At 38.1% G+C, this 21,979-nt stretch overlaps 1 protein-coding gene across 8 annotated transcripts in view; it reads left to right on the top strand.

The window, feature by feature from the left end:
- CDCA2 (cell division cycle associated 2) overlaps positions 1-21,979 on the top strand; it is a 92,735-nt gene that overhangs the window by 29,266 nt on the left and 41,490 nt on the right. For 6 of the 8 annotated variants that reach the window (XM_064585360.1, XM_064585363.1, XM_064585364.1 and 3 more), the window contains 5 exons: positions 2,164-2,242; positions 3,507-3,595; positions 4,733-4,870; positions 14,105-14,276; positions 16,209-19,006. In XM_064585360.1, the coding sequence (XP_064441430.1) occupies positions 2,164-2,242; positions 3,507-3,595; positions 4,733-4,870; positions 14,105-14,276; positions 16,209-17,437 (1,707 nt within the window). In that variant the 3' untranslated portion in view covers positions 17,438-19,006. Of the gene's footprint in view, positions 1-2,163; positions 2,243-3,506; positions 3,596-4,732; positions 4,871-14,104; positions 14,277-16,208; positions 19,007-21,979 lie in introns of those variants that run through there. The other 2 variants (XR_010409658.1, XM_064585361.1) reach the window with 2 other exon arrangements.

Below are 21,979 nucleotides of genomic sequence, written 5' to 3'. Positions count from 1 at the left end.
AGAATCCATGATATATGGCCTGCGAGGACCTAGAGCAAAAGTACCTGTGACATAAAGAACAACAAACATGAGAGGCAGCAGAACTCTCATTAGAAACTACAAGCCAAAGGACAACACAGCAGCATTTACTTGGAGCAAAAAACCAAAGCAGTAACAACAACAAAACTTGTCAAACTAGAATTCTATATCCATTGAAACCACCTTTCAAAATAAAGGTGAAGGTCAGGCTTTTTCAGTCATCTGGAAGCTGAGCGGATTCATTACCATAGTGGGTGAGCATTAGAAGAAATGCTGGAGGAAGTCCTTTAGTCAAAAAAAAAAAAAAAGGCTCCCAATGGAAATCTAACAAAGGAATGAAGAGCACTGAAGCTGCTAACCCATGTGGGCAAATGTAACAGATTTTATTATTATTAATCTCTATAACAGATTATTTAAAGCAAGGATAACAATAGCATATTGTTTGGTTTATAACATGTCAGTAAGATACATAACAAAAGTAATATGGCATAGAGGCTGAGAGGGGTTCTTAGGCTGTACACAAAATAGTGTGAGTTAAACACGTGTGCTGTAAACCTTAAATGCTACAGAACGACAGCAAAAATGTGTGGGATGCACGAAAGCAGGCTTAGAGGGAAATAATTAAAGCCTGTATTTCAGCATAAGAGACATCTCAAATTAATGATCCCAACTTCCATTTTAAGAAACTAATAAAAGGGGGCGCCTGGGTGGCTCAGTCGTTAAGCGTCTGCCTTTGGCTCAGGTCATGATCCTGGGGTCCTGGGATCAAGCCCCACATCGGGCTCCCTGCTTAGTGGGAAGCCTGCTTCTCCCTCTCCCACTCCCCCTGCTTGTGTTCCCTCTCTCACTGTCTCTTCCTGTCGAATAAATAAATAAGATCTTAAAAAAAAAGAAACCAATAAAAGTAAATTAAAGCCAAAGTAAACAGAAGGAATTAATAAAGATAAATGCAGAAATCAATGAAGTAAAAAACAAAAACAGAGAAAAATCATTGAAATAAAAAAGATGCTTTAGAAAAATAAATGAGTAAACTTTTAATCAGACTATTCAGAGGAAAAAGGGAAATACTCAAATTACCAATATAAGGAATGAAATGTAACTTGACCACATATTCTAACAGGTTTTAGAAGGATAATACAGATAAAAAGATAATAAGAGTATTATAAAGAACTTAATGCCAATAAATTCAACAACTTGAGTAAACTAGACCCATTCCTTGAAAAACATGAACCACCAAATCTCAGACTAGAAGATACAAATTACCTCATTAGGCCTATATCAACTGAAGAAATTTAAGTTGTAGGTAAAACCTTCCCACAAAGAAAACTGTATGTCCAGATGATTTTGCTAATGAATTCTACCAAAGACTTAAGGAAGACCTAATTTTATGTATACTCTTTCAAACAAATTGAGGAGATGAGAGTAATTCCCAGTTCATAAATGCCAGCATTAACCTGAGACCATAGTCAGACATTATAAGAAAACTATCACCTCATGAACATAATACATCATGACCAAGTGAGATTTAACCCAGAGATGCCAAGTTGGTTTAATATCTGAAAAACGATCTATAATTCACCATATTAACAAATTAAGGAAAACCATATGGTCATTTCTGATAAGAACTCTGAGCAAACTGGTGATTAAAGAAAATTTCTTCAAACTGACAAGTTTTATTTATGAAAAACCAACAGCTACCATCATACAATTATGTGGGAAATAAAGATTTGACATCTGCATTTGTATTGCCATTTTCCCTGAAGTTCCCCTGAATAATACTCAAATGTTAGGTTGTGTTTATTAACGGAATGTTCCATTTACTATAGAATTAGGACATGTGATTTTAAGTAACCCAAAGAGTAAGTTATTAATAGATCATTATGGCTACTTCCATTTAATATTTTATTTGTTGGACTGTAGTTAGCAAACATAGTTTCATTAAAGATTGGTAAAATTATAAAGTATTTTTATATTCAGTATCTTTGTTTTGCTTTGACTTTTTTTCTTCATCTTTTATTGATTTCCCATCTCTATGCTTACTACAGTTCCACTTACAAAAAGAAATCCTTATTTTCTCTTTGGGTACATTACATGTCCACTGAATTTAAGGATGTCTAATTTCTACTCTTGTTTTTCTTTGTTTAGGAAAACATAGAACCTCTTCAGGTATCATTTGCAGTTCTGAGTCCTCTTAGTAAGTCTTCAATCTCTGAGACTCTTTCAGGTAGTAACTTTTATTTATCTTAAAACCAGATTAAGTGTCATTTTCAATATGTGTATATATGAAACTAAACCTTAATTTCCTTTTAAAATTTTATTATAACAATGCATGCTTGGTTTAAAAAACCATATAGTATAGAAAAGCTTATAAGAAGTCTCTTGGGGCCCCTGGGTGGCTCAGTTGGTTAAGCGTCTGACTCTTGATTTTGGCTCAGGTCATGATCTCAGGGTGGTGAGATTGAGCCCTGAGCAGGGCCCTGAACTCAGCAGGGAGTCGGAGCCTGCTTGAGATTCTCTCCTTCTCCTTCTGCCCTTCCCCCTGCTTGTGTGCTCTCTCTCCAAAATATATAAATCTTTAAAAAAAAGGGGGGGTCTCTTACCCATCCAGGTCTCACACCTTGTAATCACCCACAGTTAACTTCAGTAGATGGTAGCCCCGTTTTTCAAGTCCCTGCAGACAGTGGAGTTGCCCTCTCAACTCCTGTCAACAGTAGGCTCCTTGTAACAGTTCGCACAACTGAATGATGTGCACCACAAGGGTCATTTTTCAGGGTCCAGAATTGTTCACCAACATTAAGTTGGCCTGTTGGGCACTGGCACTTTTCAAGTCCTTGTCTTCTTTATGATATGACAAGGCAAGCCAGGACTTGGATGACAAATGTCATGGGAACCATTATTCATGTCTCTCCCTTGATGGAAGTCCCTTAGTGGCTTCTCATTGGCTGGAAGACACAAACCAAATTCACTGCTACAGAATCCAAGACCTGGAGTGTGAAGTTAGAGCTAAACCTGGAAGCGTAGTCTGTCACGTTCCAAAGCCCCTATGGTCTTCTATGCATTATACTGCCTTTCATTTCTACCATTAAAAGTGATCAAATGAAAAAGTTACCTGAATTTTTTAAGTTAAAAAAATTATTTTCATGATCATCTTAATGCCCTTTATTGCAATTTCACTGTACAAGATGTAGCTTGGAATAAATGGACATGAGTGAAATATGGTATTTACTATAATGTGATTTCGTCTGTTATCTTAGGGTAATATGGTATGCATTCTCCTTGGAAAGTGGTGAAAGTTTCTGGGTATTCAGTAAACTTCTGTTTTTGAATCTCAAAATTTATTCTTGGTAGTTAAATTATTTATGTTTAGATATTATATTATGCTAAAAGCAGAGGTGCCTATCCAAAACAGTATCCAGTATATCTGAAAAATGATGGCTCTTACAACTTTTTGTTAGCTACCCTAATTTTGCTTGTGTCTTCTTCATCAGGAACTGATACATTTAGCTCTTCAAAAAACCATGAGAAAATAGCCTCCCATAAAATTGGTAGAATAACACGGGCCTCTAACAGAAGAAGTGTAAGTGTTTGTATTTGGCACAATGTGTTTGTTTTTAAATCTTGCTATAGATTTTTTCTGTTTTTATGACCACAGGATTATGGGTAAAATCTTGATTTGATTAATGTCACTGAGAGCTAACACCTTACCTATGTAGCATATAACCCATGGTAATGCTGTTTTTCTGATTTGATTTTAATTCTGTTAGAAGAAAAATACAATAAAACAAGTTGCTTTCAGTTTGTGTTAATGTAGAAGGTAATCTGTTTGGAACATTTATTTGGGATCTATGTGGCTTAATGGATTTTATTGAGGTACACAGTGGAGAAGAGTAGTGTGTAATTGGGGCGCCTGGGTGGCTCAGTCGTTGGGCGTCTGCCTTCGGCTCAGGTCATGATCCCAGGGTCCTGGGATCGAGCCCCACATTGGGCTCCATGCTCAGCGGGAAGCCTGCTTCTCCATCTCCCACTCCCCCTGCTTGTGTTCCCTCTCTCGCTGTCTCTCTGTCAAATAAATAAATAAAATCTGTAAAAAAAAAAAAAGAGTAGTGTGTAATTAACAGAGCCAGAAAATGGCATAATTATATCTTTTTACAAAAATATTTCCCTTTTTAATTTTTTTTCTTAACACTGGGTTTTAACTCTTTTCAGTAGGAACATAACTCCCATTAAATGCATGTCTTTTCCTATTTCATCAAACTAGATAAAATTGGATTTTTGTCTAAATTCATAAATATATAATATACCATTATGGGGCTTTTAGCTGATATTGTTGGGTGATAAACCTAGAATTCACATTTAGATAATCTAAATGCATGTTCCACCCATAACTCAACAGGAGTTAGCTCCTAAATTGTAGATGCTCAGTAAATATTTGATAAAGAAATAAATCAACTAATTTTAAACTTTTTTTTCTTCCTTAAAATAATGGACAGAGTGCATATGCTTCTGGGTCTGTTTAATAAGATCAGAAATTGGTAATTTTCTCCCCCATTCGAGTTTAAGATGGTTAAAGTACTTCTAATGGAATTTGTGAATTAAAAGGAACTGGGATAGAAAATGTAGAAGCAGTGTGGGAAGGAAAATAAATGTGAGAAACATACATCAAGATGCACTTGCTTGTGTTTTATGGTATCCCTCCTTTAAATTTTCTTTATAGCAATTGATCACTTTTGCAGAAGAGAATGTTTGCAACTTACTTAATACAGAAGCTCAGCCTTGTAAAGAAAAGAAAATTACTAGGAGGAAATCTCAGGAAAGGAAGCGCATAGGAGGGGTACTTCCTAAAAAGAATCAGGTAAGTGTGTGTTTAAAGATATAATAAGAGTAAAAGCGGTATATTTCTTTGTTGTATGATTAGGAAAGCATGGAAACAAAATTTTTCTAGTTAACATTAGACCAAGAGTATTAAAATCATCATAGAATAGAAAGGGCCAGAGGCAATTATATACTCAGCTGTAATTACCCGAGAACCATTTTTATATCTTCATTGTATTATGTACATTTAGTGCAGTAAAACATCAGCACTCAAATGTTAAATTCTTACCTTTGAATCAAATCTAACCTCACCCTATGCAAGGAACCCTCTCATTTCTTAGACAAAGGTGAGTGTGCCATCTGCCCCTTGTTTGCCTTCACTTCTACCAGGGGCTAGATCTCTTCCCATATTTGAGGAAGAATTTAGAAACTGGCTCTTCATCTTCCTCGACACTTCAAGGCCTGTGCTGGCTCAGGGGGACTTCACGATCTCTTTATGGATAGCCGATGCACCTTAACTCAGTCACCGGACCTCGGCCACTTCAGTGATCCAGACCTTCCTCTGCCATTCCCCACAGCTTGTTGGTCCCTAAGACCTGCCCACTTTTAATAGTCCACACTTCTGTGTCCCATTCACTGTCCCAGCTGCCTCTCCAGCCAGCGTTCTCACTCCCTCACATACCTGTTTCAGTACTAACGATCTTCTGGCCCCTCTGCGTACCCTCCAGCATTCAGATATCCCGTCATTTCCTGCATTTCCTTGTTCACCTGGAACTGCCTGATCTGTTTCACCACCTCTTGTCAGTAACGCCCGTTCTCCATCCGTTTCATTCCACTTCACCTCTGGATTAATCCACCCCCACCCCCTCTCCCATCTAATGTTGCTCCTAGGGAAACTCACAGGTGCTCTGATGGCATTCATAGCTTCAGATAAGACCTGAAGTCTGGTCTCACTTCCCACCTCTTCACTTGAATTGTTTTTCCAAGGTGTTGAGTAACTTAGTGACTAAAAGCTAGTACAGCCTTTGAGGTCTCCTGGTTCCTTGCCATCTCGGCAGCATTTGGCAAAACTGAGAGCATCCCTTTACAGTCTCCGTAAAAGGTTTATTTTTTTTTCCACCCAGCCTTAGTCTGTATTACCCAGAGCTCTACTCTTTGCCTTTCTAAATTGTGTATTTTCTGGGTGATATCATAGGCAGCATGGTTGATGTGTCCCAAATCTTTCTGATCTATAAACATGATTAATGGCCTACTAGACTTCTCTTCTTAACCCATCCTACAAGCACCTCAGATATCAACTTTTCCAAAACTAAACTCCTCAATTTTACCCCACCTCCCCCCCGCAAAAAAAAACAGTAAACTTCCATCCTGTTCCATGAAACAGAAACTGGCTTAAACATGGCCCAAACATCTGCAAGTCTGCAAAGCCAGAAGAAACTGGAAGTTGTCCTGGTTTAATCCCTCTTTTAGATCACACTCCTTTGAAAGATCCCTTTGCTGAAAAAAAATACACGTAAGTTAAAAAATGTGCATACACCTTTATTATTGCATCAGAAATTGGTTTTCTTCAGACTCTTTAAAAAACACTGCTACAAAGAATGTACACGTACTTTTTGACATAAAATCAATAGCCAGAAAGTTCAAGGAGGATTGAGCATTAAGGTTTGTTCCAACCCCTCCCAGGACCCCATGGAATTAAAATAAATGGTATAATAAAAGACTAGACTCAGAATAGCAATGAGAAGAGGAAGGAAGGGAGCAGGGATATTAAGCAACAGATGACAGCCTTCAGTGACTCTCTCGAAGAAAAAGTGGATGAGGGCACATTGACAGATGAAAGAGGTAGATTTAAAGCCCAGGATGTGCTCAGAGGGAGTCAGAGAGGCATTGGGAACCAGCCTGCACACTGCGCAATCCCAGGAGACTCTGGGCCTAGTGCTGGCAAGTCCAGTGGAAGATGAGAGTGGGAAGTGGTAATGGAAAACAGAATAACTGAAGTTCTGTATATGAGACAATTTGTACCAGTTGGCACCCCAGCCCCGGTCCTGCCATGTTCTCCCATCTCAGAACAGTTGTTGTCATGTAGGTGAAAGCCCTCATTCTGGCATTTGGAAAGTCCCATGGTCTTTACAGCCGGCTCTTGCCCTCAAGCAAAGCCTACAGATGAGAATCCCCATTCTGCCCTGCCCCACCCTGCACAGAGTTGCCAGTAGAATTTCCCTGCCAGAAAGAGACGGAGCTGGAAAACAGGAAACTCTCAGACCAATTTATCCAGTCGTCTGTAAAATCAGACAACTGAGTAGAAACAAGAGATGAGAGATCAATATTTAAAAGTCGAAAAACTGACCCAAGAAAGAGAGATTAGTCTGGGAATGGAAGGAAACTGTATTTTTAAAAAAAACCTGACATACTCGGATTTAAGAAAATATTATCTGCATAAAACTAAGTGGCTGCTATAAAAAAGGAGCAGAGGGAGAAATATTCATAAATATGTAAAATTTAGTAGTTGGACTAGAGAATAAAGGAAAGTCTCCCAGAAGGTAGAGCAAAAGAGAAACAAGCTAGTAATAAGAGACGTGAAAGTTGAATCTAGGAGACTATGTAGGTATCTCAGAAAGAACACGAAGATAGAATGAGAGAAATTGTCAAAAGAAGGGGATTTCTAATAGCGGAAGAAAGGAGTCTTCAGGTTCTAAGGGTCTACTGAATGCCTAGTACAATTAAAAAAAAAAAAAAAAAAAGACCAGGACTTCAGCCTGTCAGCATGAAATTGAACAATAAGGACAACAAGAAAAGTGGACTTTTCCTCCCAGAAACAAGAATCTGAGTAGTATCAAGTTTACCAGCAGCCCGAATGCTGAAAGGTAATTGAACAAGACCTTTAAAGTTTTGAATGAAACTTGATTTCAGCCCAATATTATGAACCCAGCCAAATTCAATTAAGTGTAAAAGAAAAAATAAAGACATTTAGACACTCAGGGACTCTGAAACTTTTTCTTTGGGTATTATTGGAGGAGATACTCTAGCAAACTGAGGAAGTAAGCTTAAGGATTCAGAACACAGTGAATCTAATAATACAGGAGAAAAGTGCAAGGGAAATCTCTGAACATGGTTGTTCAGCCAGCCTTAAAAAGTAGCCAGTCCCAATTTGAACAAGAGGAAAGGGTGCTCCAGGGATATATGGTCTCCGGAGAGAAAAACAAAAAGACCTATGGTTGAGAAAGTGGAAGGTGTGTCATATAAGAAGAAAAAGAAAGGTAATTATATAAAATATAATAAAAAATAAAAGTCCGTGTATAAAAGTTTTAGAGTAAATAAGAAGCAAACATTAAATGTGATTCCAAGCAGTAAAGGAGTGTAAGGAAAAGTATGTTTTCTAGTGCTAGGAGTCACCTACAGGGGGCGCCAGAGGAAAGGAAAATGAGCTTTGTCCTTGGCAGAGCAATGAAAAATGTTTACAGTCATAATGTAAATGCTCTTTGTTTTCAACTAAGGGCAAAGCTTTAAGAACTTGATTGTTGTGCACGACGGTCTAAATGTAGCTACTAGGAGAAGATGAAAAGTGGTAGAGAAGGTGTCAGTGAGGGTGTTAGCATTCGGTATAAGGGGTTAACAGCGCACTTTCTGCAGCCAGACAACCTGGGTTCTAAATTCTGGCTTGACTGCCTCCTACCAGTGGAATGGCAGGCAAGATTCTTGATTTCTCTATTGGTTTTTAAAGAAAGGTAATAACGGTACTTAGTTTATAAGCTTGTTGTGTGCATTAAATGAGTTAATGCTTGTAAAATGCTTAGAACACTGCCTGGCCATAGCAAGCACTACAGCTGTCATTATGGTTATCTTACAGGTCAGGGGTTCAAGATATATTTTAAAAGTTGATGACAAGAAACAAATTTACCTTTTGGCCCAGCAATCTCATGTCTGGGAATCTGTCTCAGATCCAGTGGCAAAAATACAAAAAGGCATATGAACAGTTATTTTTTGCAGTACCCACTGTAATGCAAAAAAACCCAAAAAACTCTATGTCCGTCAGTATAAGACTGGTTGAATAAACTATGGTGTGTTGACAAAGTCTCTTGCAGCTATAGAAAATAGTGGAGAGAATTTCCAGTGATGGGATGATGCCAGGATGTATTTACTGTTAAGTGAGAAAAAATAAGGTGTAAAATAACGTATATAGTAGGTTTCTTGGTACTGAATTGTGATCCCGCCCCCACCCTGCCCCCAAAATACTTCTGCATTGAAGCCCTAACCTCCAGCACCTCAGAATGTGACTATATTTAGAGATAAGGCCTTTGATTGGGTAATCGAGTTAACATGAGGCCGTTGGGATGGTCTCTAGTCTGACTTGTGTCCTTATAAGAGGAAGTTTGGACACAAAAGGAGACCCTAAGTGTGCACACACCCAGGGAGAAGACCATGTAAAGAGGCAGCAGGAAGGTGGCCATCTGCACACTGAAGAGGGAGGCCTCAGAGGAGACAACCCTGCCAGCACCTTGATCTTGGACTTCCAGCCCCCAAAACTGTGAGAAAAGAGATTAAGGCTGTGTAAGCCACCTAGTCTGTGGTGTTTTGTTATGGCAGCCAATATGACAAACGAATATACGGTTTTATCTAAGAAAATAGGGAACATTAAACGTGTGTTTGTGTGTGTCAATGTATGTATATATTCATACACATAAAATCTTTTCATAAAAGTAGGAGAATAAGTCAAAAACAAAAACTGATTACCTCTAGGGAGAGGGGACAGAGGAGGGACTAGGAAGGACTCAAAGCTGGACTTCATTGAGCATGTTTTGTACTTTTGACATTGAACTGTGTCAGGGTTATACATGACTGTGAAACAAGTCAAAATTATGAAATAGAGAACGGTCCTTAAAAATTGGAAATAAAATGAAACAAATTAATCTGGGTATCAAGTTGGTGACCTAACCTCACAAAGAATTCTTTCAAACCTAGAACTTTCCTTGTGGAAAGCATCCTAAGGACAAGAGTGACTGAAGAGAGAGTGAGCTTAAACAGTATGAAGACTCCTATTGAGAGAGGAGCGCAATCTAGAATAAAGAAAATAAAGGGTTTTGTGGGTTTTTTTTTTTTTAACCATCATTAGGAATCCAGACTTTACCATTAGACAAAAAATAAAAATTCAAATTCAGAATTTTGTTAGGCCACATTTGAATTGGAAACATCAGTATGGACTCATGTTTTTTTCCTTTAAAAAGATTTCCTAGCTCTTTCAAGGCTTAGAGGCAGCGAGCATCCCTGGTACCTAGGTTGCCATTTCTGAATACCATTTTCAACTAAAACTGATCAAGGTTCCAGAATGAAATGGCTGCTTTCGGGTTTATGAACAGCACGTGTAGGAAACGAGCCTGGGTTGGTACCAGTGTGCAGTGAAGGAAGCTTAAGAAACCACTGGGGCCATGGGGAAGGACCTCAAACCATCTTGAAGGGGCTCCACTCACCAAATGTGGGACAGTGTGACTTTCAGAAATAACAATTGCAGGATGCCTGGGTGGCTCAGTCGGTTAAGTGTCTGCTTGGGATCAAGCCCCACGTCAGGCTCCCTGCTAAGCAGGGAGCCTGCTTCTCCCTCTCCCTCTGCCTCTCCCCGTGCTTGTGCTCTTGCTCTGTCTGTCAAATAAATAAGTAAAATCCTTAAAAAAAAGAAAAGAAAAGGAATAACAATTGCAGTGGGTTGAAACATATTTCAAATATGAAAAAACACTTCAGTTCATAATAGTTAAAAAATCTTAAAGGTCACCTTAGAAGCTGTGTAGGACACCAACTCATTTTTGTGAAAACTGGAAAATACGGGAGTTCTGTTTCAGGGAAGCAAATAGTTGATGAGGGAAAGTTATTTATAGGAGAATTTCTGCTAATAAGTAAAAAGGACACATTCATGGAAGTTGTTGATCATGAAGTAGAAGGCTGATGTGGGAGCCAGAATGGATGGATTGGACTGAACACCTGAGCCCAACCGGTCAATCACAATGTCACAGGGGAGAGAACGGGGTCCTTCCAATGCAATGAGGAAGTCTACAGGCATCTATGAAATGCTCTTTGCAAAAAAAAAAAATCAAAGCTGAATCTAATCAAGCCTAGATCTAATGACCAGTCTTAGGAAGTGTAGGGGAGAGAGGAAAATAAAGCGCCTTGATTGCAGTCAACCAAATCCAGAGTTTGGCTAATTCTCTGAGACAAGTGCCTCAGTTTACTCATCAAATAAATGGTGAGGGAAAAAAAACAGAACCATATATTAAAAGATCTGTCAACCAAATGGAATGTGTAAGGACCTTATTGGGATCCTGATTTGAACAGTTGTAAAAAGACATTTATGGGCCAATTGGAGAAATTTGATCTCTGAGGAAATAATAGGGAAAATTGCTGTCTTCGTTCTTTGTGTCTAAGCTGTTTATTTTGAGATCATTTTAGATATTTAGGCTGTTGTAACAAGAATTACGGAGATTTCCCAGGTGCCCTCTACCCAGTTTCCCCTAGTGATGACCTGTAAAATTTAGACAATATCACATAGAAAAATGCCAACACAGTCAAGATACAGAACATTTCCATTGCGACAGGAATCTCCTCTTGCCCTTTTGTAGCCCTGTCTACTTCCCACGCCTGTCCCCACCTTAAGTAGCAGCCACTAATCTGTTTTCCATTTCTTTCATTTTGTCATTTCCAAATGTTATATAAATGTAATCACACTCTGTGTAACTTCTTGGGACTGGCTTTTTTCACTCAGCGTAAGCCTCTGAAGATTTATCCAGGTTGTTGCATGTATCCATAGTTAGCTTCTTTTGTGTGTGTGTGTGTGTGTGTTTTTAACTGTCATTAGGAATCCAGACTTTACCATTAGACAAAAAAAATAAAAATTCAAATTCAGAACCTTGTTAGGCCACATTTGAATTGGAAACATCAGTATGGACTCATGGTTTTTTTCCTTTAAAAGGATTTCCTAGCTCTGTCAGGGCTTAGAAGCAGTGAATGGTATTTGTTGTTATTTAAAAAAGTAATCAATTTGCAATATATACATATATCAAGTCATTACATTATATACCTTAAATTTTATCTGTCAATTATATCTTAATAAAACTGGGGGGAAATGGCATTGTAAAAGGGAAAAATCAACAATAAAATACAATGCCAGGTAATAAAAGGTTTCATTTTATTATGGAATGAAACAAGGAACTCTGTCTCCTAAGGATACTGCAGGATTTTCACACAAAATGGGGTAATGCCTGGGATTTGCTTTAAAATAATCTGAGGGAAGGGAATTATAAATGAATCCTGATTTCTATATGTAATTCTTGAAGCTAGAGGATGGGTCCCTGGGGTTCAATATACTATTCTACCTGTTGTGTGTTTAAATTTTCTATTATAGAAAGTTAAAAATACACTATGGGCCTCTTATTTAGAGAGATGGAGCTAGCTATAAGAACTCAAAATGGAACCAATAAGTAAACGAGAATTTAGAAGAACAAGAAAGCTGACAATAGCTCTTCTGTGTATGGCTCAACCTTATTTTAACCATTTCACTTATGTTAACTTTAACTTAATACTCGCTGCTGTTATCTGTGGTGTGCTGGTGTGGTTCCGATTCTACAGAGGAGGAGGAGGAGGTACAGAGAGGTGAAGTAACTTGCCTAAGATCGTAAGGCCGTGAGGTGGTAGAGTCAGGCATCCAGCACCAGAGGTCGAATGTTCTCTTTTGCATCTCATCGTGGAGCCCAAGTTAAGATTTTTCTCTTGGTTTCCATATCCATTGACCAAACTGTCGATTCCCCAACTGTTCCATGGAATGTCAACAGCTGTTCCATAAAAAAAAAAAAAAAAAATTTTTCATGGAAAAATAGTTAACCCAGCATTTTCCTAGTGTGTATGGAGATTATTTATACTGAGGACTTGTCAGAGAATTTAATGTTAAATGTATATTGTAAATCACCAAGAGGAACATTTATCTTGTACAGTTCTAAAATTATTTTTCCATGGAATGTTTTTGTTTTGTTTTTACAGGATATCTATAGATATCTCAAGGAACATACAGTTCTGTGCCATTTTTGTACTCTTCTTGAATATCATCCACTATTTCACATCATTAGTTTCTATGCTTTCACCCAAATGATCTTTCTTAAATGTAAAATCAAATGTTGTCACTCCCTGAATCACCGTGCAGTGAACCTTCATTCTTTTCAGACTCATACTCATTGCATACAAGGGCCTTGCTTGCTTTATGGAGCAGTCTTGAAAGCCCCCTGTAGGCCAGGTACTCATCTCAGTCCATATAGTCTGTCATGGTTTGTATGTATTACAGTTACTTGCTGTTAGACTGGGAGCCCTCTAAAGACCACATCCTGTTTGGTTTTTGTTTTCTACCTAGCCAGTTAATACATGTACATAGTGGTTTCTCAATAAATGTTTGAATGGATTCTATTTTCTGGCAGTTTTAATTGCTAAAAACATGTTCCTTAAGTTGACCTAAAGTCTGGTTCTCTCCAGTATTGTCACACTGAGTGTGTTTCTTTTTGCTCATAACAGTACAATGTTTGAGTTTCCCTGAAGTCCTTTCCGTGTGAAACTTTTTTTTTTTAACAGTGAACATTAGTTCTCAGTTGCTAACATGGCAGTCAAAACTGAATTTAATACTACATTCTATATATTATTAGAACAGTTTTTATTTTTATAGAAACCTACGTGTTTTCTATCAGTTATTACCAGACCATTGTCCATCATCTTCTACTTGTGCTCGTTAGCCCATCTTATTTTGACCTATTCATTTTAATCTTGATTAAATCATCTGTTGTTGGAAAGCAGCTCAGCTAGCTTTGTGGTATCTTTAACTTTTATGTATACAACTGTTTTTTCTTCTTCCAAACCTATGAGCAGAAGACAGTCTCCCATAGCTTCCAGTAGATAGCTCATCCTAGGCTAATCGCGGGTCAGCCTAACTGTATCCTACTTAACAAATATCTTCATGTCTTAAGTCTGTCAGCTCTACAGCATCTACTTTATCTTTCACTCACCCAGAACTTACTTTGGCAAATGTTTTGTGGAAATGTAGACCATTGATTACCATAGCATCTGTAAATTGAGTTCTGCTTCATATTCTGTTTGACTTTGTGTAAGCTACCCAGCCCCCCACGCCTGGCTCAGAATTTCTAAAATTTTAAATGGCCTAACTGGTCTCAGGTTTTTTGGTAAGAATTAAAGGGTCAAAATTGTATATGGTTGGACATCTTTCCCAATTACGGCATTTTAATACATTTCACAGGCTTTAAAAAGTTGCAGGAAGAAGAAAGCAAAGGGAAAGAAGAGCGTTCAGAAGTCTTTATATGGGGAAAGAGACCTTGCTTCGAAGAAGCCGCTCCTCAGTCCTATCCCCGAGCTGCCTGAGCTCTCCGAGATAATGCCTCCCACTCCAGGCGCCGGCAGGCTGTGTTCAGGTACCCTGCTCTTGTCCTGTTGCTATTTTATCTTCTCTGCCACTTTCTTGCTGCTGCACCCTCTTTTCCCTTTTTCCCCATTCACTGTTAAAGAGCATACAAATAAAAATAGCAACCTTCCCTCATATTACCATGAGAATTTTAAGTTAAGGAAGCAATAGTTCGTAACTTTTACCCTCTTCAGAATCTGATAGGAGCTCTGGACCCTCTCCCCAGAGAAACTAAGACACAAGAGAGTGCATATAGTTTTAGGGGAAATAATTTCCTTCCATCCTTTTTTCTTTTTAAAGCATTTTAATGTTTTTTATAGTATTCTGCTCAAATGAATTCTGTGTAGTGTTACGGTCCATCATGAAGAGTAAACAAGGTGATGGCTCAGTAATAGATAAATCTTTTATAATTAAGGACAAAAAAAAAAAAAAAATGCCAACCCCCTGCCCCAAGACAAGCACATAAAGAGACTGGGGAAGGAGCCCAGGGGCTGGGGCAGCTTGGGTGTGATGATGGGCTAGCAGGGGTTTGTTTAAACTCTGTGCTTTCCAGAAGTTGAGAAGTAAGTAGAAGCCCATAGTCTAGGGTGGCATATAGCTTATTCATCCTTGGATCTATTATAAATTCTACAGATATGTTGCAAATGGAATGCAGGCTCTAAATCTCTGATGACTGACAAAAACGCCTATTTTTAAAATTATTCTGTACAAAATGAACACACCGAATGAATACATACTCTTATTAATTTCAGCATGATTTTAGTGAATTTTAAATTTCAGCCATTATAAAACAGAAGCAATTCCAATTTTTATCTAACCAGTATGTCAACTGACTTAATCTTTGCTTTACAACAAAACTGTTTCAAAGTAATCCAGTTCCATTTATAAATGTTATTTCTAGTAGATGCTTAGCATATATTAGTTGGTTGCCACCGAGTGGACCCTATGCTAACCTCTGCCTTACGTGACCTGATATCAAGTACCCGAATCATGAAATAATGGAGAGAGTGTGTGCACGCACACACGTGGGAGCTGGAGGAGGGGCAGAGAGAGAAGAAGAGGAAGAGAATCTCCAGCAGACTTCCTGCTGAGTGTAGAGCCTGACCTGGGACTCCATCTCACAACCCTGAGATCATGACCTGAGCTGAAATCAAGAGTTGGAGACTTAACCGACTGAGCCACCCAGGCACCCCATTCTTTAAAAAATTTATTTTAAGATGTATTTATTTAAGGCTTTAAAACGTTGATGATGTTTCGTTCACCTGTGTGATGTGACACAGTGTGTCAGAACCACAGGACAGCCTCCACATGGCATGTCTTCCTGGAGTCTGACTTTCAGTCAGATGGAGGTGGAAGGGGAAGACTGCCAGAATATTGAAACACACGTAGCTTCGTTTGAGAATGCAGTGCTGTTTAAATCATATTAAAATTTTTAACACAGGACGTAAGACCTAAGTGTGTGTCTTTAAAAATACCCTTTTGGCTAAATGCTCAGATCCCCCAGAATTCCAAGCTTTCTTTCCTCTATTTCTGGCGAAACATAGCTAGAAAATTTGCAGAAGCACAGTGGTGCCCATTTTCAGTAATTCGTTTTTCGGGAAATGGGAAAAGTGGCTGCCTCATGCTAATTGACCTTGTAGTGCGGAAAGTACATTAGAATAGAGGAAGCAATTTGAGATACACTTCTCAGTTTCATGGTCTGAGATTATGTACTTTGTTCACTCATGTATTAAACACGTATTTTCTTAACCTGGGCTTGGGGAAGAACTAAAAAAAGGAAGAGCAGGATGGCAGATGGTGGCAAGTACAGCATAGCATTTGTAAGTCTTGTGAGTTTTGAAGGCCTAAAACCTAGAATACGGTATAGCACCTGTTTGATTTGTCGACCTTTCTTTCCATTGTTACTTTTTAGTGAGATTTAAATTTATTTCCATGCCCTTAGATGATTTCAACTCCAACGGTGAACTTGAAGAAGCGAAGCTTCCTAAAAGAAAGACTCTTTTGCCCTACAACCCAGAAGATTTGCAGATGAATCAAGGCTTTAATAAATATGATCTGTCTGCATTCTGCAGCTCTTACATGAAAAGTTCCTTGTCGCTTATTAACGCTACTTTAGATCAAGATTTAAATATGAGTGCCGTAGCAACTAATGAACATAAAACTATTCTAAAAGCTGAGATTAAGTCGGAAGGCGAAAATGGACTGAGAGCTGGCCCTGAGAGTGAAAGCAGTCATGTTTCTTGTGCTCCTGTGACCGCAGAGCCCCTGGCATCAGATGATGCAGAATCCAGTGCTATCCTGCCGTCCCGGGAATTGGCTGCTGCTGGTCAAAATGTGGAAAACCTTTTTCAAATCTTTAAGATTTCAGAAGATGTGAACATAAAGTGTGAAAAACAGGATGACTTTTTAATAGCTACGGGAGGAAAACTGCAGCCCATGCACTTAACGTCTGACTTACAAAATGAAGAGGTGTTAAGTGACAACGTAAAAGAAAGTAAAAGTCCGAGTGCGGGTTTGGGAAGAAACTCCATAGAAGGTCAAAGTAGCACTGGTGTGAGTGGTGGAAAAAAGACGCATAGAAGACGCTCTACGTGTTATTCCGACGGCCAGAGTTTATATTTGGAGAAAAATGGAAATCACAAACCTCCCTACGTAGTGAGCAGCTCTCTAGAAATTGGTTTAGAAAATTCTGAACTGTATAAAGATTTATCGGCCTCCATAGAGCAAACCTTCCAGAAAACAAATAGCGAAACAAAAGTAAGACGTAGCACAAGGCTGCGGAAAGATTTGGAAGATGAAGGGCTTGTATGGATTTCACTTCCATTTCCTTCCACGTCCTGCACTTCCCAAAGAATGAAAAGGAGAACAATATGTACGGTTGACAGCAGAGGATTTGAAAGCCTGTCCCTCTCTCAAGAAACTGTGTCTTCTGGACAGAAACCGAGTCTGTCGCTCCCCATATCAGGTAAAGAAAACAAGGAGGGCTTTGCTGCCGGTTTTTCCCATTTACCTGGGAAGAGGAGGAAGAGCCTCTGTACATCTACACTCGCAAATTCGAAAGATACAACTCAGTCCAAGTGCTACAAAAGAAGAATCTCTCTCAGCCAGAAGGGAGAGAGCTCTCTAAAGGACTTCGAAAGAATGGGACATGTCTGGGAACTAAAGCAGTAACTGACATTTCCTATGGAGCATGTGACCGCAGAGAAGGTAACCATCCGTGCTTAAAAGATCCTTTCATTCTGCTTCTCATCCTTTGTTCAACTTCAGCGTTTTAAAAGTTTCAAATAAAATCATTTGAGTTGAACCTATTTTTATGTAGAAATAAGTGAATTTCTTCAAAGGGGAAACGTTCTATTAAAAATGTTCTTCTCTCCCCAAATAGTACATATTTACTGAAGCTTTCACATTAGTACATGTTTACTGAAGCTTTAGAGTCTCTTGTAAAAAACATCAACCATCTTTTAGGATTGACTCATTCTGTCTGCAGGAGAAGAGTTTAAAAAATAAAATGATAGAATTAATGTAATTTTACAAAAATTGAAGGTAATACAAGGTTAAACACTGTTAGAAAATGAGAAAAGATGTGTTTTTAAAATGCTGCCCCTCCCCCCCAAAAAACTGGTTATAAATGTTAACAGGAAAGATGGAAATCATAAGACTTGTTGGTTTAAAGTTGAGAAGCTTTAATGATTTGCTTTGTCTCAAATGAAAATTGTATAATAATAGGTTACAATCACAACTTAAACATGGCATTCTGTAATTTTCTTTCAATAAGAATATTACAAATCTAGCATTATAAAATGAATATATAGTTTATAATTAACTAAGGTGAAAGCATTTTGTCCTTCAAACAAGATTCTTACATGCTTCGTGGGGTGGGAGGTGCAGGATTGGTTTTTGGTGAAAACAGAACAGTTTAGTTGAATGATCTTCCAGATCATTCCAATTAGTCACATTTAGGATTTATTCCAGGAAATCCCAAATTAGCAATTTGGGATTTAATTCGTGGTTCTCCGTTAAAAAATTTTTTTTAATCCAGAAACTCTTAAGAAAGGGCCCTGGAAAATTCTTTTTACTTAACATGAAGTTGGGGGTGGTCTTTTTTAACATGGTCTTTTCTTTTCCAGCAGTTCTCTTTATTTCACAATATATCAAGTACTATCACTTGTTTTGGATTTTCCAGTTACATTTCAGCAGTGGCCTCTCCTATCACTGTTTTTGATGACAGCAGTTTGAAAATCTAAATTGCTATATATCTGGGATTTGTGAATGCACATAAATCATTGTATCATTAAACAATTGTCTTTGAAATCCTTTAAATCATTAAACTCTCCCTCTCCCTGATAGCAGAAACATGTTAACAAATAGAGCTCTCTATAAATAACCCAACAGGGAAGAAAGCTCCTGCTGAGCGCCCATTTCCCCTGCCTCAGAGAGAGACTATTTGTTACCTTCTTGGCACCAATAGGTCTGGAAGTCCTGCTGCTAAAGACTAAATGTATTTTACATTAACGCTCAAAGTGATCCCCAATTTCTTCTGCTAAAGGGTGGATTGTTTAAAAAATTCTTTTATCTTTACGCGTAAATTATTTATGGGCTTTTTTCGCCTGGTTTATAGTTTGGTATGGTTGGCAAATCTCTATCACTGAAAACAATCCCCCCCAACCTACCCCCTACCCCCAAAAATGGAGCTTTTTGGTTTTGGTAATTTAAAAAGAAAAAAGTAAAAACTTTCAGAAACATGCAGTGTTAAGGGTTTTGTTTTTTTAAAAGCTTTTTGTTCTCCTTGTTTAATGTGAAGGCTAAAACTACTGATCGTTTTTTCCTCCCCTTTTTGCCGTATGATGATGTATGATCTCAGTTGTATATGAATTTTAAGAATTTCACATGCTTTGTTTTATTCCTCAAAATGTGCTAATGAGGATGAGGGAAACATTTGATCTGTGGGATTTTTTGGCTTGAGCTTTCAAATGTAAAATTCTTGTTTTCTGGCATCTCCAGTTAAAACTGTAAACTCTTGATGCATTTTGTTGGTTTCAGGATGTGTCCATATAAATGTTTTGTTGATATTTGTAAATAACAAATAGGCAGTTTTTTAAAAAACAAGAGGTCTGAGAAATCAAAGCAATTTGGATATAGTTTTATCCACTGTCTCATTTGTATCCTAAGATTTGTGAAAAGTTAATTATTTCTGTATTTGATCATGCTTGCTTGTTTCTAGCTGTTTCTTTTCATTAATGGTTGAAACGGAAACTGGGCTTCAGAAGAGTCTGTCCTTGCCTTATCTTTTCTTACTGCTGTAACGCTTGTCTCATTTTGCCTTAGGAAGTCTGTATCTTTTGTTGCTCCTGTAGATGCTTGTTTGTTCCAGAAGATGGCAGCATGACATCTGGATCCATTACCTTAAACCCCTGGGCAGGTCTTCATCGTTGCTGGGGGTGCTGCTTCTCTTTAACTTTTATTTTCACTCATTTTTATCATGAAATGATATTTGTCTACTAGAAAAAGTGGAGAATGGTACACAATTGAAAACTGTCTTCCTTCACCGCATGCAAGCATCCTGCAGCCACACCTGCGTCTTCCCGAAAGCTTTTTGTGTAAACACTTAGCAACTGGCCTGTGTCTTCAAGACCTTCGCCTGTGCAAACATGTTTTCTAATGGGATCACTATAATGTGCCGTTCTGCAGCTTAATTTTTTTATTCAATAAACTTGCGTGTTGTTACGGGGAGCCCTCATGCTCCTTTGGTCTTTTGAATCCCTGCATAGAGTTGTATACTCTGCACATCCATAACTTAGTTAGCCGTCTCCTTACTAAGGGATGCTAATTGTCTCCACTTCTTTGTGATTGAAAATTATGCCATGCTGGGCTTGTGTGCAAATGTCCATAAGATAAATTCCTTGATATTAAAATTAAATGGATATCAAATTATCCTCCACAGTTCATACCTGCTACAGTTCTCTCATAAAGATTTTGGCATGCATCTCCTTCACTCTACCTGTCACGTTCTTCTGCTTTAATGCCACTTTGCTTCCATTTTCTCTCACTGCCCCCACTGGTCCTTGAGCTGTGGAAGGGAACGTGGGGCTTACACTTGGTGTGACACGGAGAAAATGATTATTAATGCCCGATTCATGCTTTAGATTGAAAGAACTTTGTTTTTACTGAAGTCAGCGTTATTGAGGTGTAACTAACTCTAGTAAACTGAGTGAAGTTTACCTTTTTAGGCGTACAGTGTGAATTTTGGCAAATTCATCCAGTCATCTAATGACTACCGCAGTTACGAAATAGAACATTTCCATCACCCCGAGACCTCCTCCCTTTTTGTGGTCAGTCCCCTCTCCCCCAACCCCAGCCTCTCGCAACCACTTAGAGCAGATTTCCGTCCTTCGAGTTTTGCCTTTTCCGCAGCATCATATAAATGGATATAAGAGTTAGAGCCTTTTGTCTTTTTTGAAATTTAGCAGAATGCTTTAGAGATTCATCCATGTTTCATGTCATAGTTGATTCCTGTTTATCGCTAAGTAGTAGTAGTCTGTTTTATGGATGTACCAGGTTTCTTACTCATTCACCAATCGATGGATATTTGGATTGTTTGTTTTTTTGACTATTACAAATAAAGCTGCTATAAACATTCACATATGGATTTTTTTTTTTTTAAGAGACGTTTTCATTTTTCTTGGGTAAATACCTAGGAGTGGGGATTCCTGGGGTGTATGGTTGGGATATGTTTAACTTTTTGAGAAACTGCCAGGCTTTTCCATCGTGGCTGCACCATTGCACATGGTCACCTGCAACGTGTTCAGTTGCTGCACATTTTCACCAGCACCCAGCATTGTCTGCCTTTTTCATTGTAGGATTCTGGTCACTGTGCAGTCGTATCTCACTGTGGTCTGGATGTAGATTTCCCTAATGACTAATGATGGAGAACATCTTTTCCTGAGCTTATATGCCATTCTTGTATCCTCTTTAGTGAAGTGTCTGTTCAGATTTTTTGCCCACATTTTCTTTGCTTATTGATGTTTTCCTATTGAGTGAAAGAGTTCTGTGTTTATTTGGATAAAAATTCTTTATTGGATGTGTCTTGCCAATATTTTTCCCCAGTCTGTGGCTTGTCTTTTTATTTTCTTAGCAGTGTCTTTTAATTTTGGGGTAATCTGTAATTTACCAGTTTTTTTCTTTGATGGCTCATGCTTTTGTGTTTTATCTAAGAAGTCTTCGCCTAATTCAAGAGCCCAGGGATTTTCTCCTGTGTTTTCTTGTAGAAGTTTTAGAGTTTTAGCTCTCAGGTATTGAGTTAATTTTTGTATATTGTGTAAAGACCAGGGTTTGTGTTTTTTTTTTTTAATGGAAATTATTCACCATTCATTGAAAAGATTAGGGATTCCTCATTGAATTTCTGTGGCACTTTTGTTGAAATTGGTTAAGCTTATATATACAGGTCTATTTCTGGACTTTATTCTTTTCCATTAAGCTGTGTGTCTAAAACCAACATCACACCATCTTGATTATTATGGAAAGGTTTTTTTTTTCCTTTATTTTGATTCTTTATCGTAGTTTATGTTTAAAAGTTCTTTTTGTGAGGGAGGCCATTAGAAGCAAAAGATTGACCAATCAATTCTATCTGGAGCCTACAATTATACCCAGACCTGCATTTCCATTTAGGGCTAAGAATCAATAATAAGCTGTAAGAAATATGGGAAGGAAACCATC

The sequence above is a fragment of the Mirounga angustirostris genome, unplaced genomic scaffold, assembly GCF_029215605.1.
Source record: "Mirounga angustirostris isolate CCGP_5_RB_7025 unplaced genomic scaffold, mMirAng1.0.hap1 SCAF_2, whole genome shotgun sequence".
In the NCBI taxonomy this organism is placed as follows: Eukaryota; Metazoa; Chordata; class Mammalia; order Carnivora; family Phocidae; genus Mirounga; species Mirounga angustirostris.
The sequence above is the reverse complement of the archived record's forward strand: the minus strand, read 5'-3'. Positions and strand labels throughout refer to the sequence as shown.